The sequence below is a fragment of the Oncorhynchus mykiss genome, chromosome 12 (genome assembly GCF_013265735.2).
Source record: "Oncorhynchus mykiss isolate Arlee chromosome 12, USDA_OmykA_1.1, whole genome shotgun sequence".
Taxonomy (NCBI): domain Eukaryota; kingdom Metazoa; phylum Chordata; class Actinopteri; order Salmoniformes; family Salmonidae; genus Oncorhynchus; species Oncorhynchus mykiss.
The window spans coordinates 27,877,300-27,897,602 of record NC_048576.1 but is presented as its reverse complement, the minus strand read 5'-3'; the positions used below and the strand labels follow the sequence as shown (position 1 = coordinate 27,897,602).

Here is a 20,303-nt window from a genome sequence, read left to right as displayed (position 1 = left end):
AGAGATAGAGATGAAAAACTGCTCAACCTCCAGATGAGCATGAGGGGGGAGTTAAAGTACAATTCTTACAAGCTTGTTTGGTTGGATAGCTTATTCTTTAGATGTTTGGGGCTGATGGTGAACGATGATGTGCAGGCATAATCAAAGTTACACTGGAATAGCGCACTTCCCAGAGTCTTTAGGGGGTCTATAGCAAGGTTTTCATCCAATTGAAGATGTCATTTCATGTGAAGCTTCTAAAATCTTCATAAAACAAAGTTTTCTTTAGGAGAATCTGGCACTGGAAAACACAAATTTAAATTTACCGGACATTCGAGAAATGTAATGGACATCCATATGCATTCAGATCCAACCAAATCAATAAACGAGGGATGTTGGGCAAATGAGCCACATTTACGTGTCCTTAAAAATATCCTAGAAACAAATGACAAAAACAATATTCATTCATTTATGTGTAGCATATGCAAAACTTTATAGCCAATTTTTTTTTTTGGCAGGGGGGGGGGGGGGGGGGGTTGTATTTGTATATATTATGGATCCACATTAGCTGCTGCCAAAGCAGCAGCTACTCTTTCTGCGATCCAGCTAAATTAATTAATTTTAAAACATTCACAGATTTCACAACACACTGTGTGCTCTCAGACCCCTACTCCACCACTACCACATATCTACTTTACTAAATCCATAGTGCGTATGTTATCGTATGTTTGTGTTGCTTCACAGTCCCCGCTGTTCCATAAGGTGTTTTTTATCTGTTTTTTAAATCTAATTTTACTGCTTGCGTCAGTTACTTGATGTGGAATAGAGTTCCATGTAGTCATGGCTCTATGTAGTACTGTGTGCCTCCCATAGTCTGTTCTGGACTTGGGGACTGTGAAGAGACCTCTTGTGGCATGTCTTGTGGGGTATATATGGGTGTCCAAGCTGTGTGCCAGTAGTTTAGACAGACAGCTCGGTGAATTCAACATGTCCATACCTCTCAAGTAAAGTAGTGATGAAGTCAATCTCTCCTCCACTTTCAGCCAGGAGAGATTGACATGCATATTATTAATATTAGCTCTCTGTGTACATCCAAGGGCTAGCCGTGCTGCCTTGTTCTGACCAAATGTTCTGAGCCAAGTCCTTGGGCCTGTAGGACCAGCCTTGTTGATAGTGTTGTTAAGACAGATTTCTCATCTTAGCTACTACTGCATCAATATGTTTTGACCATGACAGTTTACATTCTACAACTAACTCCAAGCAGTTTAGTCATCTCAACTTGCTCAATTTCCACATTATTTATTACAAGATTTAGTTGAGGTTTGGGGAGTGTTTTGTTCCGAATAACATGCTTTTAGTTTTAGAAATATTTAGGACTAACTTATTCCTTGCCACCCACTCTGAAACTAAATGCAGCTCTTTGTTGAGTGTAGCAGTTATTTCAGTCGCTGTAGTAGCTGACGTGTATACTGTTGAGTCATCCGCATACATAGAAACTCTGTCTTTACTCAAAGTCAGTGGCATGTCGATAGTAAAAAAAAAATTAAGCAAGGAGCCTGAACAGCTACCCTGGGGAATTCCTGATTCTAACAGGATTATATTTGATAGGCTTCCATTAAATAACACCCTCTGTGTTCTGTTAGACAAGTACAGTGCCTTGCGAAAGTATTCGGCCCCCTTGAACTTTGCGACCTTTTGCCACATTTCAAGCTTCAAACATAAAGATATAAAACTGTATTTTTTTTGTGAAGAATCAACAACAAGTGGGACACAATCATGAAGTGGAATGACATTTATTGGATATTTCAAACTTTTTTAACAAATCAAAAACTGAAAAATTGGGCGTGCAAAATTATTCAGCCCCTTTACTTTCAGTGCAGCAAACTCTCTCCAGAAGTTCAGTGAGGATCTCTGAATGATCCAATGTTGACCTAAATGACTAATGATGATAAATACAATCCACCTGTGTGTAATCAAGTCTCCGTATAAATGCACCTGCACTGTGATAGTCTCAGAGGTCCGTTAAAAGCGCAGAGAGCATCATGAAGAACAAGGAACACACCAGGCAGGTCCGAGATACTGTTGTGAAGAAGTTTAAAGCCGGATTTGGATACAAAAAGATTTCCCAAGCTTTAAACATCCCAAGGAGCACTGTGCAAGCGATAATATTGAAATGGAAGGAGTATCAGACTACTGCAAATCTACCAAGACCTGGCCGTCCCTCTAAACTTTCAGCTCATACAAGGAGAAGACTGATCAGAGATGCAGCCAAGAGGCCCATGATCACTCTGGATGAACTGCAGAGATCTACAGCTGAGGTGGGAGACTCTGTCCATTGGACAACAATCAGTTGTATATTGCACAAATCTGGCCTTTATGGAAGAGTGGCAAGAAGAAAGCCATTTCTTAAAGATATCCATAAAAAGTGTTGTTTAAAGTTTGCCACAAGCCACCTGGGAGAAACACCAAACATGTGGAAGAAGGTGCTCTGGTCAGATGAAACCAAAATTGAACTTTTTGGCAACAATGCAAAACGTTATGTTTGGCGTAAAAGCAACACAGCTGAACACACCATCCCCACTGTCAAACATGGTGGTGGCAGCATCATGGTTTGGGCCTGCTTTTCTTCAGCAGGGACAGGGAAGATGGTTAAAATTGATGGGAAGATGGATGGAGCCAAATACAGGACCATTCTGGAAGAAAACCCGATGGAGTCTGCAAAAGACCTGAGACTGGGACGGAGATTTGTCTTCCAACAAGACAATGATCCAAAACATAAAGCAAAATCTACAATGGAATGGTTCAAAAATAAACATATCCAGGTGTTAGAATGGCCAAGTCAAAGTCCAGACCTGAATCCAATCGAGAATCTGTGGAAAGAACTGAAAACTGCTGTTCACAAATGCTCTCCATCCAACCTCACTGAGCTCGAGCTGTTTTGCAAGGAGGAATGGGAAAAAATGTCAGTCTCTCGATGTGCAAAACTGATAGAGACATACCCCAAGCGACTTACAGCTGTAATCGCAGCAAAAGGTGGCGCTACAAAGTATTAACTTAAGGGCGCTGAATAATTTTGCACGCCCAATTTTTCAGTTTTTGATTTGTTAAAAAAGTTTGAAATATCCAATAAATGTCGTTCCACTTCATGATTGTGTCCCACTTGTTGTTGATTCTTCACAAAAAATAAAGTTTTATATCTTTATGTTTGAAGCCTGAAATGTGGCAAAAGGTCGCAAAGTTCAAGGGGGCCGAATACTTTCGCAAGGCACAGTACTTGGATGTGTAGTGTCAGCGTTTGTTGTTGGCATGTCATAACTAAGTTTGCTTATCTTGCCAATGAAAAAGTAATTAAAGTAGTTTGCAATATCAGTGGGCTTTGTGATGAATGAGACATCTGATTCAATAAATGAAGGAGCCAAGTTTTTTTTCCCCAGAATTTCATTTAAGGTGCCCCAAGGCTTTTTACTATCATTGTTTATATAATTTATCTTTGTTTCATAGTGTAGTTTCTTTTTTTTAGTTTAGTCACATTACTTCTTAATTTGCAGTATGTTTACCAATCAGTTGGGCTGCCAGACTTAATTGCCATACCTTTTGCCTCATCCCTCTCAACCATACATTTTTTTAATTCCTCATCAATCCAAGGGGATTTAACAGTTTTTACAGTCATTTTCTTAACAGGTGCGTGCTTATTAGTAACTGGAGTAAGTAGTTTCATAAATGCATCAAGTGCATTGTCTGGTTGCTCCTCATTACACACCACAGACCAGCAAATATTCTTTACATCATCAACATTTGAACCACTACAAAATGTCTTGTATGACCTCTTAAACACTGTATTAGGCCCAGCCGTTTTCCTAGATATGGCTATTATATTGTGATCACTACATCCTATGGATTTGGATACTGCTTTAAAGCTAATTTCTGCAGCGTTAATAAAAATGTGATCAATACATGTTGATGATTTAATCCCTGTCCTGTTTGTAACTACCATGATAGGTTGACTGACATCCTGATCCAGGTTGCAGGCACTGGTTACAGTTTGAAGTTTTTTCCTGAGTGGGCAGCTTGATGATAGCCAGTCAATATTTAAATCACCAAGAAAATACAGTTGAATTCGGAAGTTTACATGCACCTTAGCCAAATACATTTAAACTCAGTTTTTCACAATTCCTGACATTTAATCCTAGTAAAAATGTCCTGTCTTAGGTCAGTTATGATTACCACTTTGTTTTAAGAATGTGAAATGTCAGAATAATAGTAGAGAGAATGATTTATTTCAGCTTTTATTTCTTTCATCACATTCTTAGTGGGTCAGAAGTTTACATCACTCAATTAGTATTTGGTAACATTGCCTTTAAATCGTTTAACCTGGGTCAAACGTTTCGGGCAGCCTTCCAATAGCTTCCCACAATAAGTTGGGTGAATTTTGGCCCATTCCTCCTGACAGAGCTGCTGTAACTGAGTCAGGTTTGTAGGGCTCCTTGCTCGTACACGCTTTTTGAGTTCTGCCCACAAAATTTCAGCTTTGTGATGCCACTCCAACACCTTGACTTTGTTGTCTCAAGCCATTTTGCCACAACTTTGGAAGTATGCTTGGGGTCATTGTCCATTTGGAAGACCCATTTGCGACCAAGCTTTAACTTCCTGACTGATGTCTTGAGATGTTGCTTCAATATATCCACATAATTTTCCTGCCTTATGATGCCATCTATTTTGTGAAGTGCACCAGTCCCTCCTGCAGCAAAGCACCCCTACAACATGATGCTGCCACCCCCGTGCTTCACGGTTGGGATGGTATTCTTCAGCTTGCACCCCCCACGTACCTCCAAACATAACGATGGTCATTATGGCCAAACAGTTCTATTTTTGTTTCATCAGACCGGAGGACATTTCTCCAAAAAGTCTGATCTTTGTCCTCATTTGCAGTTGCAAACCGTAGTCTGACTTTTTTATGACGGTTTTGGAGCAGTGGCTTCTTCCTTGCTGGTCGACCTTTCAGGTTATGTCGATATAGGACTCGTTGCACTGTGAATATAGATACTTTTGAACCTGTTTCCTCCAGCATCTTCACAAGGTCCTTTGCTGTTGTTCTGGGATTGATTTGCACTTTTCGCACCAAAGTACGTTCATCTCTCGGAGACAGAATGCGTCTCCTTGCTGAGCGGTATGACGGCTGCGTGGTCCCATGGTGTTTATACTTGCGTACTATTGTTTGTACAGATGAAGGTGGTACCTTTAGGCGTTTGGAAATTGCTTCCAAGGATGAACCAGACTTGTGGAGGTCTACAATTATTTTTCTGAGGTCTTGGCTGATTTCTTTTGATTTTACAATTTTCCCACTGAGTTTGAAGGTAGGCCTTGACATACATCCACAGGGACACCTCCAATTGACTCAAATGATGTCAATTAGCCTATCATAAGCTTCTAAAGCCATTACAGAATTTTCTGGAATTTTCCAAGCTATTTAAAGGCACAGTCAACTTAGTTTATGTAAACTTCTGATCGACTGGAATTATGATACATTGAATTATAAGTGAAATAATCTGTCTGTAAACAATTGTTGGAAAAATTACTTGTGTCATGCACAAAGTAGATGTCCTAACCGACTTGCCAAAACTATAGTTTGTTAACAAGAAATTTGTGAAGTGGTTGAAAAACGAGTTTTAATGAATCCAACTTAAGTGAATGTAAACTGTATACTTCTCTGTTGATATCACATACATTATCAAGCATTTCACACACATTATCCAGATACTGACTGTTAGCACTTGGTTGTCTATAGCAGCTTCCCACAAGAATGGACTTTATGTGAGGCAGATGAACCTGTAGCCATATTACTTCAACAGTATTAAACATTCGATCGTCTCTAAGCTTTATAGGAATGTGATTCTGAATATAGATCGCAAAACCGCCTCCGTTGGCATTTCTGTCTTTTCGGTAGATGTTATAACCATGTATTGCTACCACTGTATCAGCAAAGTTATTATCTCAGTGAGTTTCAGAATATGAATGTCATCTGTTACAAGCAAGTTATTGACTTCATGGATTTGGTTTCTTAGGCTACATACAGTGGGGCAAAAAAGTATTTAGTCAGCCACCAATTGTGCAAGTTCTCCCACTTAAAAAGATGAGCGAGGTCTGTAATTCTCATCATAGGTACACTTCAACTATGACAGACAAAATGAGAGAAAAAATCCAGAAAATCACATTGTAGGATTTTTTATTTATTTATTTGCAAATTATGGTGGAGAATAAGTATTTGGTCACCTACAAACAAGCAAGATTTCTGGCTCTCACAGACCTGTAACTTCTTCTTTAAGAGGCTCCTCTGTCCTCCACTCGTTACCTGTATTAATGGCACCTGTTTGAACTTGTTATCAGTATAAAAGACACCTGCCCACAACCTCAAACAGTCACACTCCAAACTCCACTATGGCCAAGACCAAAGAGCTGTCAAAGGACACCAGAAACAAAATTGTAGACCTGCACCAGGCTGGGAAGACTGAATCTGCAATAGGTAAGCAGCTTGGTTTGAAGAAATCAACTGTGGGAGCAATTATTAGGAAATGGAAGACATACAAGACCACTGATAATCTCCCTCGATCTGGGGCTCCATGCAAGATCTCACCCGTGGGGGATTTTTGCTCACCCCACGGTGAGCAAAAATCCCAGAACCACACGGGGGGACCTAGTGAATGACCTGCAGAGAGCTGGGACCAAAGTAACAAAGCCTACCATCAGTAACACACTACGCTGCCAGGGACTGTCCCCCTGCTTAAGCCAGTACATGTCCAGGCCCGTCTGAAGTTTGCTAGAGAGCATTTGGATGATCCAGAAGAAGATTGGGAGAATGTCATATGGTCAGATGAAACCAAAATATAACTTTTTGGTAAAAACTCAACTCGTCGTGTTTGGAGGACAAAGAATGCTGAATTGCATCCAAAGAACACCATACCTACTGTGAAGCATGGGGGTGGAAACATCATGCTTTAGGGCTGTTTTTCTGCAAAGGGACCAGGACGACTGATCCGTGTAAAGGAAAGAATGAATGGGGCCATGTATCGTGAGATTTTGAGTGAAAACCTCCTTCCATCAGCAAGGGCATTGAAGATGAAACGTGGCTGGGTCTTTCAGCATGACAATGATCCCAAACACACCGCCCGGGCAACAAAGGAGTGGCTTCGTAAGAAGCAATTCAAGGTCCTGGAGTGGCCTAGACAGTCTCCAGATCTCAACCCCATAGAAACTCTTTGGAGGGAGTTGAAAGTTCGTGTTGCCCAGCAACAGCCCCAAAACATCACTGCTCTAGAGGAGATCTGCATGGAGGAATGGGCCAAAATACCAGCAACAGTGTGTGAAAACCTTGTGAAGACTTACAGAAAACGTTTGACCTCTGTCATTGCCAACAAAGGGTATATAACAAAGTATTGAGATAAACTTTTGTTATTGACCAAATACTTATTTTCCACCATAATGTGCAAATAAATTCAAGTAAAAATCTTTCATTTTTTTAAGTGGGAGAACTTGCACAATTGGTGGCTGACTAAATACTTTTTTCCCCAATGTATGTTAATATGGGCTATTTTTAGCACTTTTCTGGGTTGCTTGATTGTTTTTAATGCTTTACTGGGAAGCGTATCAGAGGTAGACTTACTCATGTTATTTACATTGGAGCTGATAGAACAGCGTGAGCTGCATAAAGTGGTCTTCCTACTATTGCACACCACCTCAGTGCTAACAGTGTAACTCTAGTTTATAGGCTCATGATTACTGCTTACAATAGCTGTAGGATCAACAGATGTATTCGGTGCAATTAGGGGTACATAAATCAAATTACTTACATTGTGTTTGCCAATGCCCCTAAGATCATGTACATTTGATGCAGCATTATGACAACTCATTGTCACAATGGTAGGGATTAACTGAGCTGGTCTCGGATCCTTTTACCAGTCATTGTTTCAACACAGCCTTGAAATGCAAGGAGAGTGTCCAGGAGCCAAGATGATTTGGATGGACTCCATCATTCCTGTAGAGTATCTTCTGTTTCCAGAAGGTGTCAAAGTTGTCAATACAAGTGCCTACAGCAGAGCTACAGTAGTCTGTAGCAAGGGTTTAGGCTGCTTTCCTAAAACAATAATTGTCCACCTCACAGTTCAGCTGTCAAATATTTGAACACTAAATGTATCAGGGCATTGCATGCAAGGTTTAGGTGCAAGACTTAGATGTCAACTGTATGTTATTCATATTTTAATAAATATATACAGTACCAGTCAAAAGTTTGGCCACACCAACTCATTCAAGGGTTGTTCTTTATTTTGACCATTTTCTACATTGTAGAATAATAGTGAAGAAATCAAAACTACGAAATAACACATATGGAATCATGTAGTAACCAAAGAAGTGTTAAACAAATCCCAATATATTTAAGATTTTAGATTTTTCAAAGTAGCCACCCATATGTGTTATTTCATAGTTGTGATGTCTTCACTATTATTGTACAATGTAGAAAATAGTAAAAAATAAAGAAAAACCCTGGAATTAGTAGGTGTGTCCAAACTTTTGACTGGTACTGTAAATATATAGCCTATGTAAAGAAAGAGAAGCTTCAGCCTATCCCCAGAGAGATAGAGATATGCCGTTGGCATGCTACAACACCAACATGCATTTATTTTGTCAGGTGACTACTGAATCTGCTATAGAGATATTGACGTACAGAAGGAGGGTCATTTGTACATTTTCGATCCAAATATTTTGTAGAAAGATGAGCATTATATTGTTTGACTCACCAGAGTCTGTGTCTTCAACCTCATGGGTTCAAAACAGGCCTGGTGGTAGATTAGCGTTGTACTTTTATAGTGGTTAACCTACCTAACCTGGACTCAGAAAACAATGTAACTGGTAGGCCAGGGAGCCTCCTGAGTGGCGCAGTATTCTAAGCCACTGCATCACAGTTGCTAGCTGTGCCACTAGAGATCCTGGTTCAAGTCCAGGCTTTGTTGCAGCAGGCTGTGTATGGGAGTCCCCGAGGAGGGTTTGGCTGGCAAGGATGTCCTCGTCCCATCGGGCTCTAGTGACTTCTGTGGCGGGCCGGGCGCATGCAAGCTGACACAGTCGCCAGGTGTACGGTGTTTCCTCTGACACATTGGTGCAGCTGGCTTCTGGGTTAAGTGGGTAGTGTGGCTTGGTTGGGTTATATTTTGGTCGCAATGCTCTCGACGTTCGCCTCTCCCAAGTCTGTTCGGGAGTTGCAGCGATGAGACAGGACTCTAACTACCAATTGGATACTACGAAATTGAGGAGAAAAAAAGGTGTAAAAGTAAAATATTATTAAACTCTGGTAGACCTGAACCAGTCTTCACCTCTACTTCAACTGTCAGAATCAGTTGGAACGCCGGGGCGCAGTGCCTTCATTTCATAGGCCTGTGGTAGCTAAAGCTTAATAATAGCCACACCATACCAAACTTTCAGAAACGTTTCTTAACTTTAATAGGCTAGTATCAAAAGTAAGTCAAGACATTTTTTATAGGGAAAATAAGAGCAGAAGAGCACATGTAAACCAGGGGGCAGTTGCCTTGGGGGGCAGAGATTTTGCCTGTTCTTAGCTCTATTCTGTTTATTTTTATCCCGAAAAAACTCCCTAGTCCTTTCCGATAACAAGCCAACCCATAACATGATGTAGCCACCACCATGCTTGAAAATATGAAGACTGGTACTCAGTGATGTATTGTGCTGGATTTGCCACAAACATAAAGCTTTGTATTCAGAACATGAAGTTAATTACTTTGCCACATTTGTTGCAGTTTTACTTTAGTGCCTTATTGCAAACAGGAATATTTTTATTCTGTGAAGTCTTCCTTCTTTTCACTCTGTCAATTAGGTTAGTATTGTGGAGTAACTACAATGTTGTTGATCCACCCTCAGTTTTCTCCTGTCACAGCCATTCAACTCTGTAACTGTTTTAAAGTCACTTTTGGCCTCATGGTGAAATCCCTGAGCAGTTTCCTTCCTCTCCGGCAGCTGAGTTAGGAAGGACGCCTTTGTCTTTGTAGTGACTGGGTGTACTGATACACCATCCAAAGTGCAATTTATAACTTCACCATGCTCAAAGGGATATTCAATGTCTTCAATAGGTGCCCTTCTTCGTGAGGCGTTGGAAAAACTCCCTGGTCTTTGTGGTTGAATCTGTGTTTGAAATTCACTGTTCGACTGAGGGACCTTAGAGATAATTGTATGTGTGGGGTACAGAGATGAAATAGTCATTCAAAAATCATGCTAACCACTATTATTGCACACAGAGTTTATGCAACGTATGTGACTTGTTAAGCACATGTATACTTCTGAACGTATGTAGGCTTGCCACAACAAAGGGGTTGAATACTTACTTATTGACTAAAGACATTTCAACTTTTTTTTTTTCGTTTTTATTAATTAGTCAAAAATTCTAAAAGAATAATTCCACTTATGGGGTATTGTGTGTAGACCATTGTGCCATTGTGTTAATCCATTTGAAATTCCAGCTGTAACCCAACTAAATGCAGAAAAAGTCAAGGGGTGTGAATACTTTCTGAAGGCACTGTATGTCATCAGGACACAGCTTTTCCAGAATTTCTTATTCTTTTTTATCTTGCCATGTGTGCTCCCTCTCCGGCCTCTAGGTCACCAGGCTGCTCATTATGGCACACACCTGTCACCATCGTTACACGCATTATGACACTCACCTGGACTCCATCACCTCCTTGATTACCTGCCTTATATATGTCCCTCCCTTTGGTTCCTTCCCCAGGCGTCATTGTTTCTGTGTCATGTCTGTGCGTTGTACGTGTTTCTTATTTTGTGTTATGTTGTGTTTATTTATTAATACACTCAATCCCTGAGCTTGCTTCCTGGCTCTCAGCGTGCAACGTTATAGATCTGCTCTTCTTTCAGTAGTTAGTCTATGAAAGTTGTTCAAGGTCTCACCTTGGCCTAATACTATAGTACTGACCGGAATGTTAATTTAACACCAGCTCTCCAACAGTTTCAGTCTGTTATGCTTGAATTGCATTGAAACCCCCAATTAACACATATATTCAATGATTTGTCTTATCACCTTCAGCAGATATGAAGAGATTCTAGTGATACTTTACGAACCAGATTCGACAACCCGCAGTGCAGACAGCAGGGTAGGGAACATTCTAAATGAATGTGAAAAGATTTAATTTAGTAATCAGTTAGTTCTTAAATAAAGATTGAGCTCGACTGTAACAAACAGAGTAGTGGGGACCACCAGGACTGTGCCCGACTGTGCTGCTAGCTGGTGTCTGATAGGGACAGATGCTTGAGAGGGTGACACCACGACCACCCACACTCTTCCTGTCCCGCCTCCTCGTTCCATCTGACCCGCCCTCTACATGAGCATCTGCTCCCTCATGGCTAGCTTTTGTCCCAGTAACCATGTGACCCTTGACCTTACTTGTGGTGATTTTAGGGTGGGTGACTGTCTCAGGGGGCATCCTCTGACCCCTCCCACCCTCAGTTTGACCTCTATAGGTCAGTGAGGTGTGTTCAGTCACCTCTGAGGGTCGCCCTGACCTAAACTGGGTTAGGAGCGGGATTCGGTCGTAAACTTCTGCTTCCTTCTGGCCTTTCAGGGGGATTGGGATTGGCTCTCTGTCAGCATGTAGCACTCTTCTGAAACCAGTGGATTAGGAGATTGAGTGAAACATTGAAACCCTGAGAGGTTTAACCCTCTGCCTGGGTCAGTTTGTAGTTTTGGAATGCATTGCCAGGATGGAGTTTTATAACCTTGGCAGTTCTTGTCTCTTTTACTATCTGATCCTCTTAAAGGTGTTGGTCATGGAAAAGTTAAACATGGACATCCACACACCCTGCAACACTCTCCTCTCACCTACAGACCTCACGCCTGTCTCCGACATCACCACCCCACTCAGCTCATAGGATCTCTCTCTCTCCCTATCAGCCCTCTTTCATGCCACTAACTAATAAGCAACCACACTGTTATGTTCAACCGGGCCCCATAAAAGTTGTGTGTATGCCACTAGGTTGTATAAGTGCCCTCCCCACCTCACTGGCCACAGGCCAGGGTTCTGTGAATTTAATTAATCTTAATTAATCATCATTATTGCTAATCCCCCTCTCTGGACCCCCAACATGGATAACGAGCATGTAATCTAACAGAGTTAACAGAGAGAGATTGCCAAGCCACCTTACATTCACAGGATCAGGGAGAAAGACTGATAGAGAAAGATGGAGGTTGAGGTGAAATGTGAATGAGGCCAAGTTAAGTATTGGAGACCTGCAGGGGAGAGCCTTCAGCAGGAGCAGCACGGAGCCCCTAATGAAACTGTTACTGTAGTTAGTACTGCTGGGAGACAGAGCAAGACACCTGCCTGCAGCACACAACAAACTCTCTCGCTCTCACACACATCACACACAGACATCACACATAGCCTCTTAAACCTCCAGTTACACTCTTAGAATGTTCCTGGATTTGTATATTCTCACTTATTTCTGCATGATATCCACACTGCTCTATTACGTGGTGTTGTGTCTGTGCTGTTTCATATCATCCGTCTGTGTTCTTTTCCAGACCAGTCTCAGGAACAGAGGTACAACTCCATTGCCGTGGCAGGGGCAGTGATGGGGGCGGTCCTCGCCCTCTTCCTCATTACCGTCTTCACCATCATCATCCTCACCGCACGGAAGACCTCGCCCCCAGCGTACACAGACAAAGTGTGAGTTAAAGTGATGTCACCTTATACTACGGCAGTAGCTAATCAATTAAACCATGAGTTATATTGTCAACTGATATGTTTTGGGACTGTATCATATCAGCATACAGTCTAACTCAAATCCAAAGGGCTTTCCTACACATACTGCGTTTTGTGTCATTCCACTGCAGTGTACCATAAAATGGAGTCTGGTGCAGGGAAGTAAAGAGGTGGTGGTATAAAGTTGAGGTGTGACAGGTAATTGCAGTCTTGGCAGGAGTTCCTTGTCTTGTTTAGCTGAGTAAGTTTCTATTGCTAGACCTGCCCTCATGTTAACGTTGGGGCAAGGAGAAGGAAGGAACTTTTAGATTCAATTATTTACAGTACATGAGAGTTGGGTCACTCCCTGCCCAAGAGGTCTGTGACTGGCATCTGACCATGTGTGTGTAGGTGGATTCTAGTGATTAAGTTGATTCTAGTGATTTGGAAGCTGCAAAAGAAGTGGCTGGTATAATATTTAAACTCATATCTGTGTGTCCTCCTGTCCTCCTTTTAGGATGAGGTTTTATGTCAGACACACACAAATACACACATTTCCCAATACAGGATGTGAAGAAAAACAATAGCATGTTTTTCTCATTGGTTTATCCTCCTATTACAGCATAGATATGGAGATCCACCCGGCATCTCTATCCCCACAGGGATTACATAATCTCTGTTTCCCTTTTGTTCATGAAAGGCCTCCTCAATCCCACACCTCCCCTGTCTGTCTGCATTTCCTCACCGTCCATTCACAGATTCAGTTTCTGACACCCGGGACGAGCTGGCCAATCAGCCGCTCCCATTCCATAGAAGTGGGCGGATCCTAGCAGAGCATCACTCCCAGATGATGTTCTTCATGAGGGAGACAGAGATAAACACAGTGAGCTGAGGAGGATGTGTCTGATGTGGGAACAATCAGTCTGTGGTTCTACAGCCTTTGTTAACGTACATTGCACACTGTTAAACATTGCATGCAGGGGAGGGTTCAACTACAATACAGAATAATGTACATTAATTAATACATGAATGTACAATACAGTACATTAATGTACATTACAATAGAGAGAATGGGAGTTGTTGGGCTGTAGGCAGTCCTGCTAAAAGGCTCTCATTCATCTGTCATTGTAGCAGTTTAGGATAAAGCCTATGGAGACCCTCTCAGCTTGCGGGAGGTGGGGTTGTTTGGATCTTTCTGTGTGTGTGTGTGTGTGTGTGTGTGTGTGTGTGTGTGTGTGTGTGTGTGTGCGTGCGTGCGTGCGTGCGTGCGTGCGTGCGTGCGTGTTTGATTATACAGTTGAAGTTGGAAGTTTACATACATTTTAGCACATACACCTTATACACATTTAAACTCAGTTTTTCACAATTCCTGACATTTAGTCCTAGGAAGCATTCCCTGTCTTAGGTCAGTTAGGATCACCACTTTATTTAAGAATGTGAAATGTCAGAATAATAGTAGAGAGAATTATTTATTTCAGCTTTTATTTCTTTCATCACATTCCCAGTGGGTCAGAAGTTTACATAAACTCAATTAGTATTTGGTAGCATTGCCTTTAAATTGCTTAACTTGGGTCAAACGTTTCGGGTAGTCTTCCACAAGCTTCCCACAATAAGTTGTGACCAAGCTTTAAATTCCTGACTGATGTCTTGAGATGTTGCTTCAATATATCCACATACTTTTCCTCCCTCATGATGCCATCTATTTTGTGAAGTGCACCAGTCCCTCCTGCAGAAAAGCACCCCCACAACATGATGCTGCCACCCCCGTGCTTCACTGTTGGGATAGTGTTCTTCGGCTTGCAAGCCTCCACCTTTTTCCTCCAAACATAACGATGGTCATTATGGCCAAACAGTTGTATTTTTGTTTCATCAGACCAGAGGACATTTCTCCAAAAAGTACGATCTTTGCTCCTATGTGCAGTTGCAAACCGTAGTCTGGCTTTTTTATGGCGGTTTTGGAGCAGTGGCTTCTTCCTTGATTTTCCCCATTCGCACCAAAGAAGGTTTATCTCTAGACGCCAGAAAGCGTCTCCTTCCTGAGCGGTAAGATGGCTGCGTGGTCCCATGGTGTTTATACTTGGGTACTATTGTTTGTACAGATGAACGTGGTACCTTCAGGCGTTTGTAAATTGCTTCCAAGGATGAATCAGACTTGTGGAGGTCTACAATTTTTTTTCTGAGGTCTTGGTTGATTTCTTTTGATTTTACCATTTTCCCACTGAGTTTGAAGGTAGGCTTTGAAATACATCCACAGGTACACCTCCAATTGACTCAAATGATGTCAATCATAAGCTTCTAAAGCCATGACATCATTTTCTGGAATTTTGCAAGCTGTTTAAAGGCACAGTCAACTTAGTTTATGTAAACTTCTGACCCACTGGAATTGTGATACAGTGAATTATAAGTAAACTCATCTGTCTGTAAACAATTGTTGGAAAAATGACTTGTGTCATGCACAAAGTAGATGTCCTAACCGACTTGCCAAAACTATAGTTTGTTAACAAGACATTTTTGGAGGGGTTGAAAAACGAGTTTTAATGACTCTAACCTAAGTGTATGTAAACTTCCGACTTCAACTGAATGTATGCTTGACACTTACTCACCCAAACCCTATCCTTACATTCTAGCAGTTTCTGATTAAGAGCACTAGTTTAATCCTGATAATAATGATGATAATAAGCCTAGATTGTTTCACTAGTTTCGCCATTGATCCAAGGTGTTATTTAACCATTATGATAGTAGTCTGATCGCTTTGTTAAATCTCGACTCTGGCTCTTTCACTGGAGTTTCACATTTGAATTCTACAGCCGTTTGTCCCCACAGCCTTGGAGCTGGTGAGTGTGAGAGCTGATTCTCAGTCTGACTGTTGGAGAAGACTCTAATACATCCAGTCTGGCCAAAAGAAACATGACCCTGATCTGAAACCCAGTATTGAACAGCTGTGTGCGAATGGAAAAAAATACTTTCTGTCCCTGCATGCGTGTGTGTGCCACATTACTCGACTACTCAAACACACCACACAAACGCACACACACACGCACACACACACACACACACACACACACACACACACACACACACACACACACACACACACACACACACACACACACACACACACACACACACACACACACACACACACACACACAGAGGTCCAGACGGGTGTGTCTACCCTACTCTGGGCCTTCTTGGTGTGTGTCTGATGCCAAAAAAAAGCCGGTCGTCCTGAGTGTAACCCCGGCTGTGTCCCCCTGAGGGCGTCCCTATTGACCCTGTGGGCCCGGCTGAGTGGTTCCAGGCCTCATCCCTCTCTGTCATCACACACACATTAAAGCCCAGGTCTTCTCCTAATGGAGCCGGTGCAGTCTACTGTCACACAGGCTACTGTGGGAAACACACGCAAGTTCATTAACTATACATCAACCATGTCTTCTCTCCAGGTGTCATCCAAGTAGGAGAGAAGGAGCTGGAGTCCTAGGAGTAAGGCAGTTATAAGGGATGCACTTTAGGGTGATCAATCTTTTTAGAAATCAATGATTATGACGAGAGGTAATAAATGACCACAGGTCTAAGTGTATGTGTTTTTGATCAGTGGGGGAAGGTTGCAAAAATTAACTATGAACTCAAGCTGCTTTCCAATTCTCTGGAGTGTGAGGGTCATCACTACAATAATAGGAAGTACATCCACAGCCTAATATTACATGTCCCTGTTTGTATGACCTGGGTGAAGGACAACAATTTGGAGTTAGAGCAAGAGAGATGATACCACATCTCTCCAAAACAGGATTAAAGTGTAGAGGAAAGAGCTGACAGTGTAGTGGAGTGAAGATGCTGTGATGGTTGTGTGAGGCGAAGTAGGAGGAGGGTTTTTACAACTAGTGTTTAGAATAGGATCCATTGGAGGGGAGTTGGTCAGTGTTTTTCTGGTGGAGGGGGATTGATGTTGAGAGGAACTTGAGTGGGGTTTGAAGGATGTGGGAGGAGATTAGGTTGATTGGTAAGCCAAGCGTGAGGTGAGCCTTGATTAGGGATGGATGTTAACCTAATGATTCTATTTAACCCGGCTTAGCACCTGTCAATTCTAGTCTGCAATTGATTTAATTCACAGTGGAAACCGTTCCTAACAATTTAATTAATCTGGTCCAACCACTTTGCAATTACCTGGTTTGCCATCTCACAATAATATGTCTTACGAGTTTTAGTCACTGTCTGCTTACATTTTAAGAATGACATCAAATGTTTTTTATTTTCTCCTGTCTCCCTGCAGGATTGATCTACCTCCAACACACAAGCCGCCTCCTCCATACACAGAGAGACCCCCAGCCATCCCTCTGGCTGTCCATGCACCACAGGTGGCCTCCCTGTCACAGGTAAACACTGCACTGCTACACTGCTACTATTGAACACCGCCCTCTGCAACTAGATCCTGGATTTCCTGAAGGGCCAACCCCAGGTGGTGAGGGTAGGCAACATCACCTCCACCACGCTGACCCTCAACACAGGGGCCCCACAGGGGTGTGTGCTTAATCCCCTCCTGTACTCCCTCTTCACCCACAACTGAGTGGCCAAACACGACTCAAACCATCATCAATATTGCTGACGAAAGGTATTAGGCCTGATCACTGGCAACAATCTCCACACTGGCCTGGCAGTGTGGTGCCGAGACAACAACCTCTCCCTCAACGTCAGTAAGACCAAGGAGCTGATCGTGGACAACAGGAAACGGAGTGGCAAGCATACCCCCATCCACATCGACAGGGCTGCAATGCAGAGGGTCGAGAGCTTCATGTTCCTCAGGGTCTAAATCAATAAGGACTTAAATTGGTCCACTCACACGCGCACAGTTGTGTAGAAGGCGCGACAGCTCCTCTTCCCTTTCAGGAAGTGGTAAAGGTTTGGTATGGGCCCTCAAATTCTTAAAAAGTTATGCAGCTGCACCATTAAGAGCATCTTGACTGGCTGCATCACTGCTTGGAATGACAACTGCACCACCCTCAATTGCATGGCACTACAGAGGGTGGTGCAGACAGCCCAGTACATCACTGGGGTCATGCTCCCTGCCATCAAGGACCTCTATATCAGGCGGTGTGAAAGGAAGGCCCGTACAATTGTTAAATACACCAGCCACCCAAGCCATAGACTGTTTTCTCTGCTTCTGCGTGACAAGCGGTACCGGTGCATCAAATCTGACACCAACAGGCTTCTATCCCCAAACCATAAGACTGCCAAATAGCTAAAATAATGGCTACACAGACTATCTGAGTTGACCATTGTATTTTTTTTATTTTTTTGCACTGTCTCTGCACACTCACAGGACTCTACACACTCACGCACACTGACACTCCAACACACTGTCATGACGTTGGCCTCTTTGGGTATAGCAAGCCCCATCCCCCTCTCCCTGCCTCCCCCTTTGCCTCCTTCAACTAGGTTGCTGTGGTCAGAGAGGTCGTATTTTCCTGAGAAGACCCTGCCACATGGCCACACAGTATAGAGAGAGTAGATTTTCATGGAGAACAAAGGAAATCCTTCCACCTCACAGAACTTGAGGTATGAACAAATGTAATGTTCCGGAGAAAGTATAAAAAATCGGTGAAGAATCCAGCTACGAACTGGTCCGTTTGTTACAACTTGGGGAAGCTCATGGGAGACGGTGTGGCCACATTACCATAACGCTGTTTATATAATAGCCTCAGATATGAGGTTTACATCTAATTGTTGCATAAGATGAATGAGTGAGTATGATACTGTTTGTGAAATTGTGTAATATGATTTTGGACTGTTTAATGAAGAAAAAAACAATTCCCTTTTGATTTGAACTAAATCAGAGGACCGCCACTGAGCCCAGTTAGGGTCAGGCCTCCTGGGACAGCCCTTTTTCGGCCCTTCCGAATAAAACCCCCACTCTGGTTTTCGATCAGCAGACCGAGCTTACCTCAATTACAAGATGGCTAAAGGTTGCAGACCATGTTTCTCTCAATCACCGGAGTACAAAGATTGTAGACCATTGCTGAATCTTTTAACCATACCACGTGGTTAAACTCTTAGACTGTCGATACCGACAGAATAAGAACAAGTCTTTGATATTAATTACTAGTCCCCAGCTAGGAATTCGGTATCATTGAACGCGAAGACAGACAACCGCCGAAACACCCATTCTATAACAAATTAATGAATGTCACTCTGAACTATCCCCTCTAACCACAACCGAGAGAGAAAGGGAGAGAGACAGACAATTCTACAAAATAAACTAACTTTTCACCAGTGATCAAGACGACACACTGAGCGTAAATATATATATTGATTGCAATTGTTCCCGAATGAGTGAGCGTTCATGTGCAAAGGATTAGCATTTCAATTGTTATAATTATCACTCTGTAGTGACTTCTTAGTCGACCCCCACTTCCCATTTTGTCTAACAAGCCACCATGCAGGTTTAGTCCACTAGGGCATATTCTCCTATCATTTCATGTAACCACATTTACCTTGTTTGTTTGTTTGTTTATGCATTTCTGTGAATTACTTAGTTAGTAATAAATAAATTGTTTAAGACAATTGATGTATGGATGACTCATAGTGAAGACTGGGTTCGTGCAGATAACCAACAATTTACGACGTTTGGAATGAGACTAACGTGAGGTAAAGTAAATAATTCATTAATTGATCAGATAAAATATCCGAAAAGTTATTTTAGGAAATGATAACTTTGTAATCTGAATATTTTTCCTTGGTGCCCCGACTTCCTAGTAATTACAGTTACATGATTAATCAGTCTAATCGCATAATACTAATTACAGAGAATCTTTGATAAAAACTATCAGTCTTCAGTTAATGATAGTAAAGACACGACAACACACATAACATGCACACACATTTATACTGACTCTACACACATACACACATGCTCACATACAATCATAATGTATGCTACTGCTTCTCTGTTTATCATATATCCTGATGCGTAGTCACCATACCCAATGCATGCAGTATTTATCTCTATCACTCCAATATTCCAGCACATTGTAAATTATGGTATTGGAACTGACCCTGTAAATAGCTTGTTACTTAATTTTTTATTTCTTGTGTGTTTTTGCTCTTATGTTATTTTTAGTACCACATTGATATTGATTACTGCATTGTTGGGTTTGGAACTTGCAAGAAAGGCATTTCACTGTACTTGTGCCCGTGACATTAAAACTATACACTTTATTATGTGTAGGGTTGCAGGTGGTGCTAGGGTTAGGGCTACATCTGGGGTTAGGGTTGTGGTTAAGGGTTAAGGTTGAACAGTGATGTAGATATGAAGCTAGGGTTAGGTTAGGGTTGTGGTACTACACCACACTGCTCCTAACATCCCACATAAAAAATACTACAGTTTACTACAGAATATTATAGTACTTAGAATTCTGTAGTAAACTGTAGTGAAATGTAGTATACTGGAGAATACTATACTATACACTGTAGTATCCCTTTATCATGTGTAATTAGTACTTAAAGAAGAATATCATTTTGTAGTATACTGTAGAATACTAGCTATACTACTCGTAAAGAATGATCAACGATGGGCTA

General features: G+C 41.9%; 1 protein-coding gene across 1 annotated transcript in view; it reads left to right on the top strand.

Annotated features, from left to right (window-relative positions):
* Positions 1 to 20,303, top strand: part of LOC110537326 (nectin-3-like protein) — an 82,329-nt gene that overhangs the window by 56,285 nt on the left and 5,741 nt on the right. The window contains exons 6-7 of the mRNA XM_021623275.2: positions 12,572 to 12,716; positions 17,002 to 17,104. Of these exons, the coding sequence (XP_021478950.1) occupies positions 12,572 to 12,716; positions 17,002 to 17,104 (248 nt within the window). The remainder of the gene's footprint in view (positions 1 to 12,571; positions 12,717 to 17,001; positions 17,105 to 20,303) is intronic.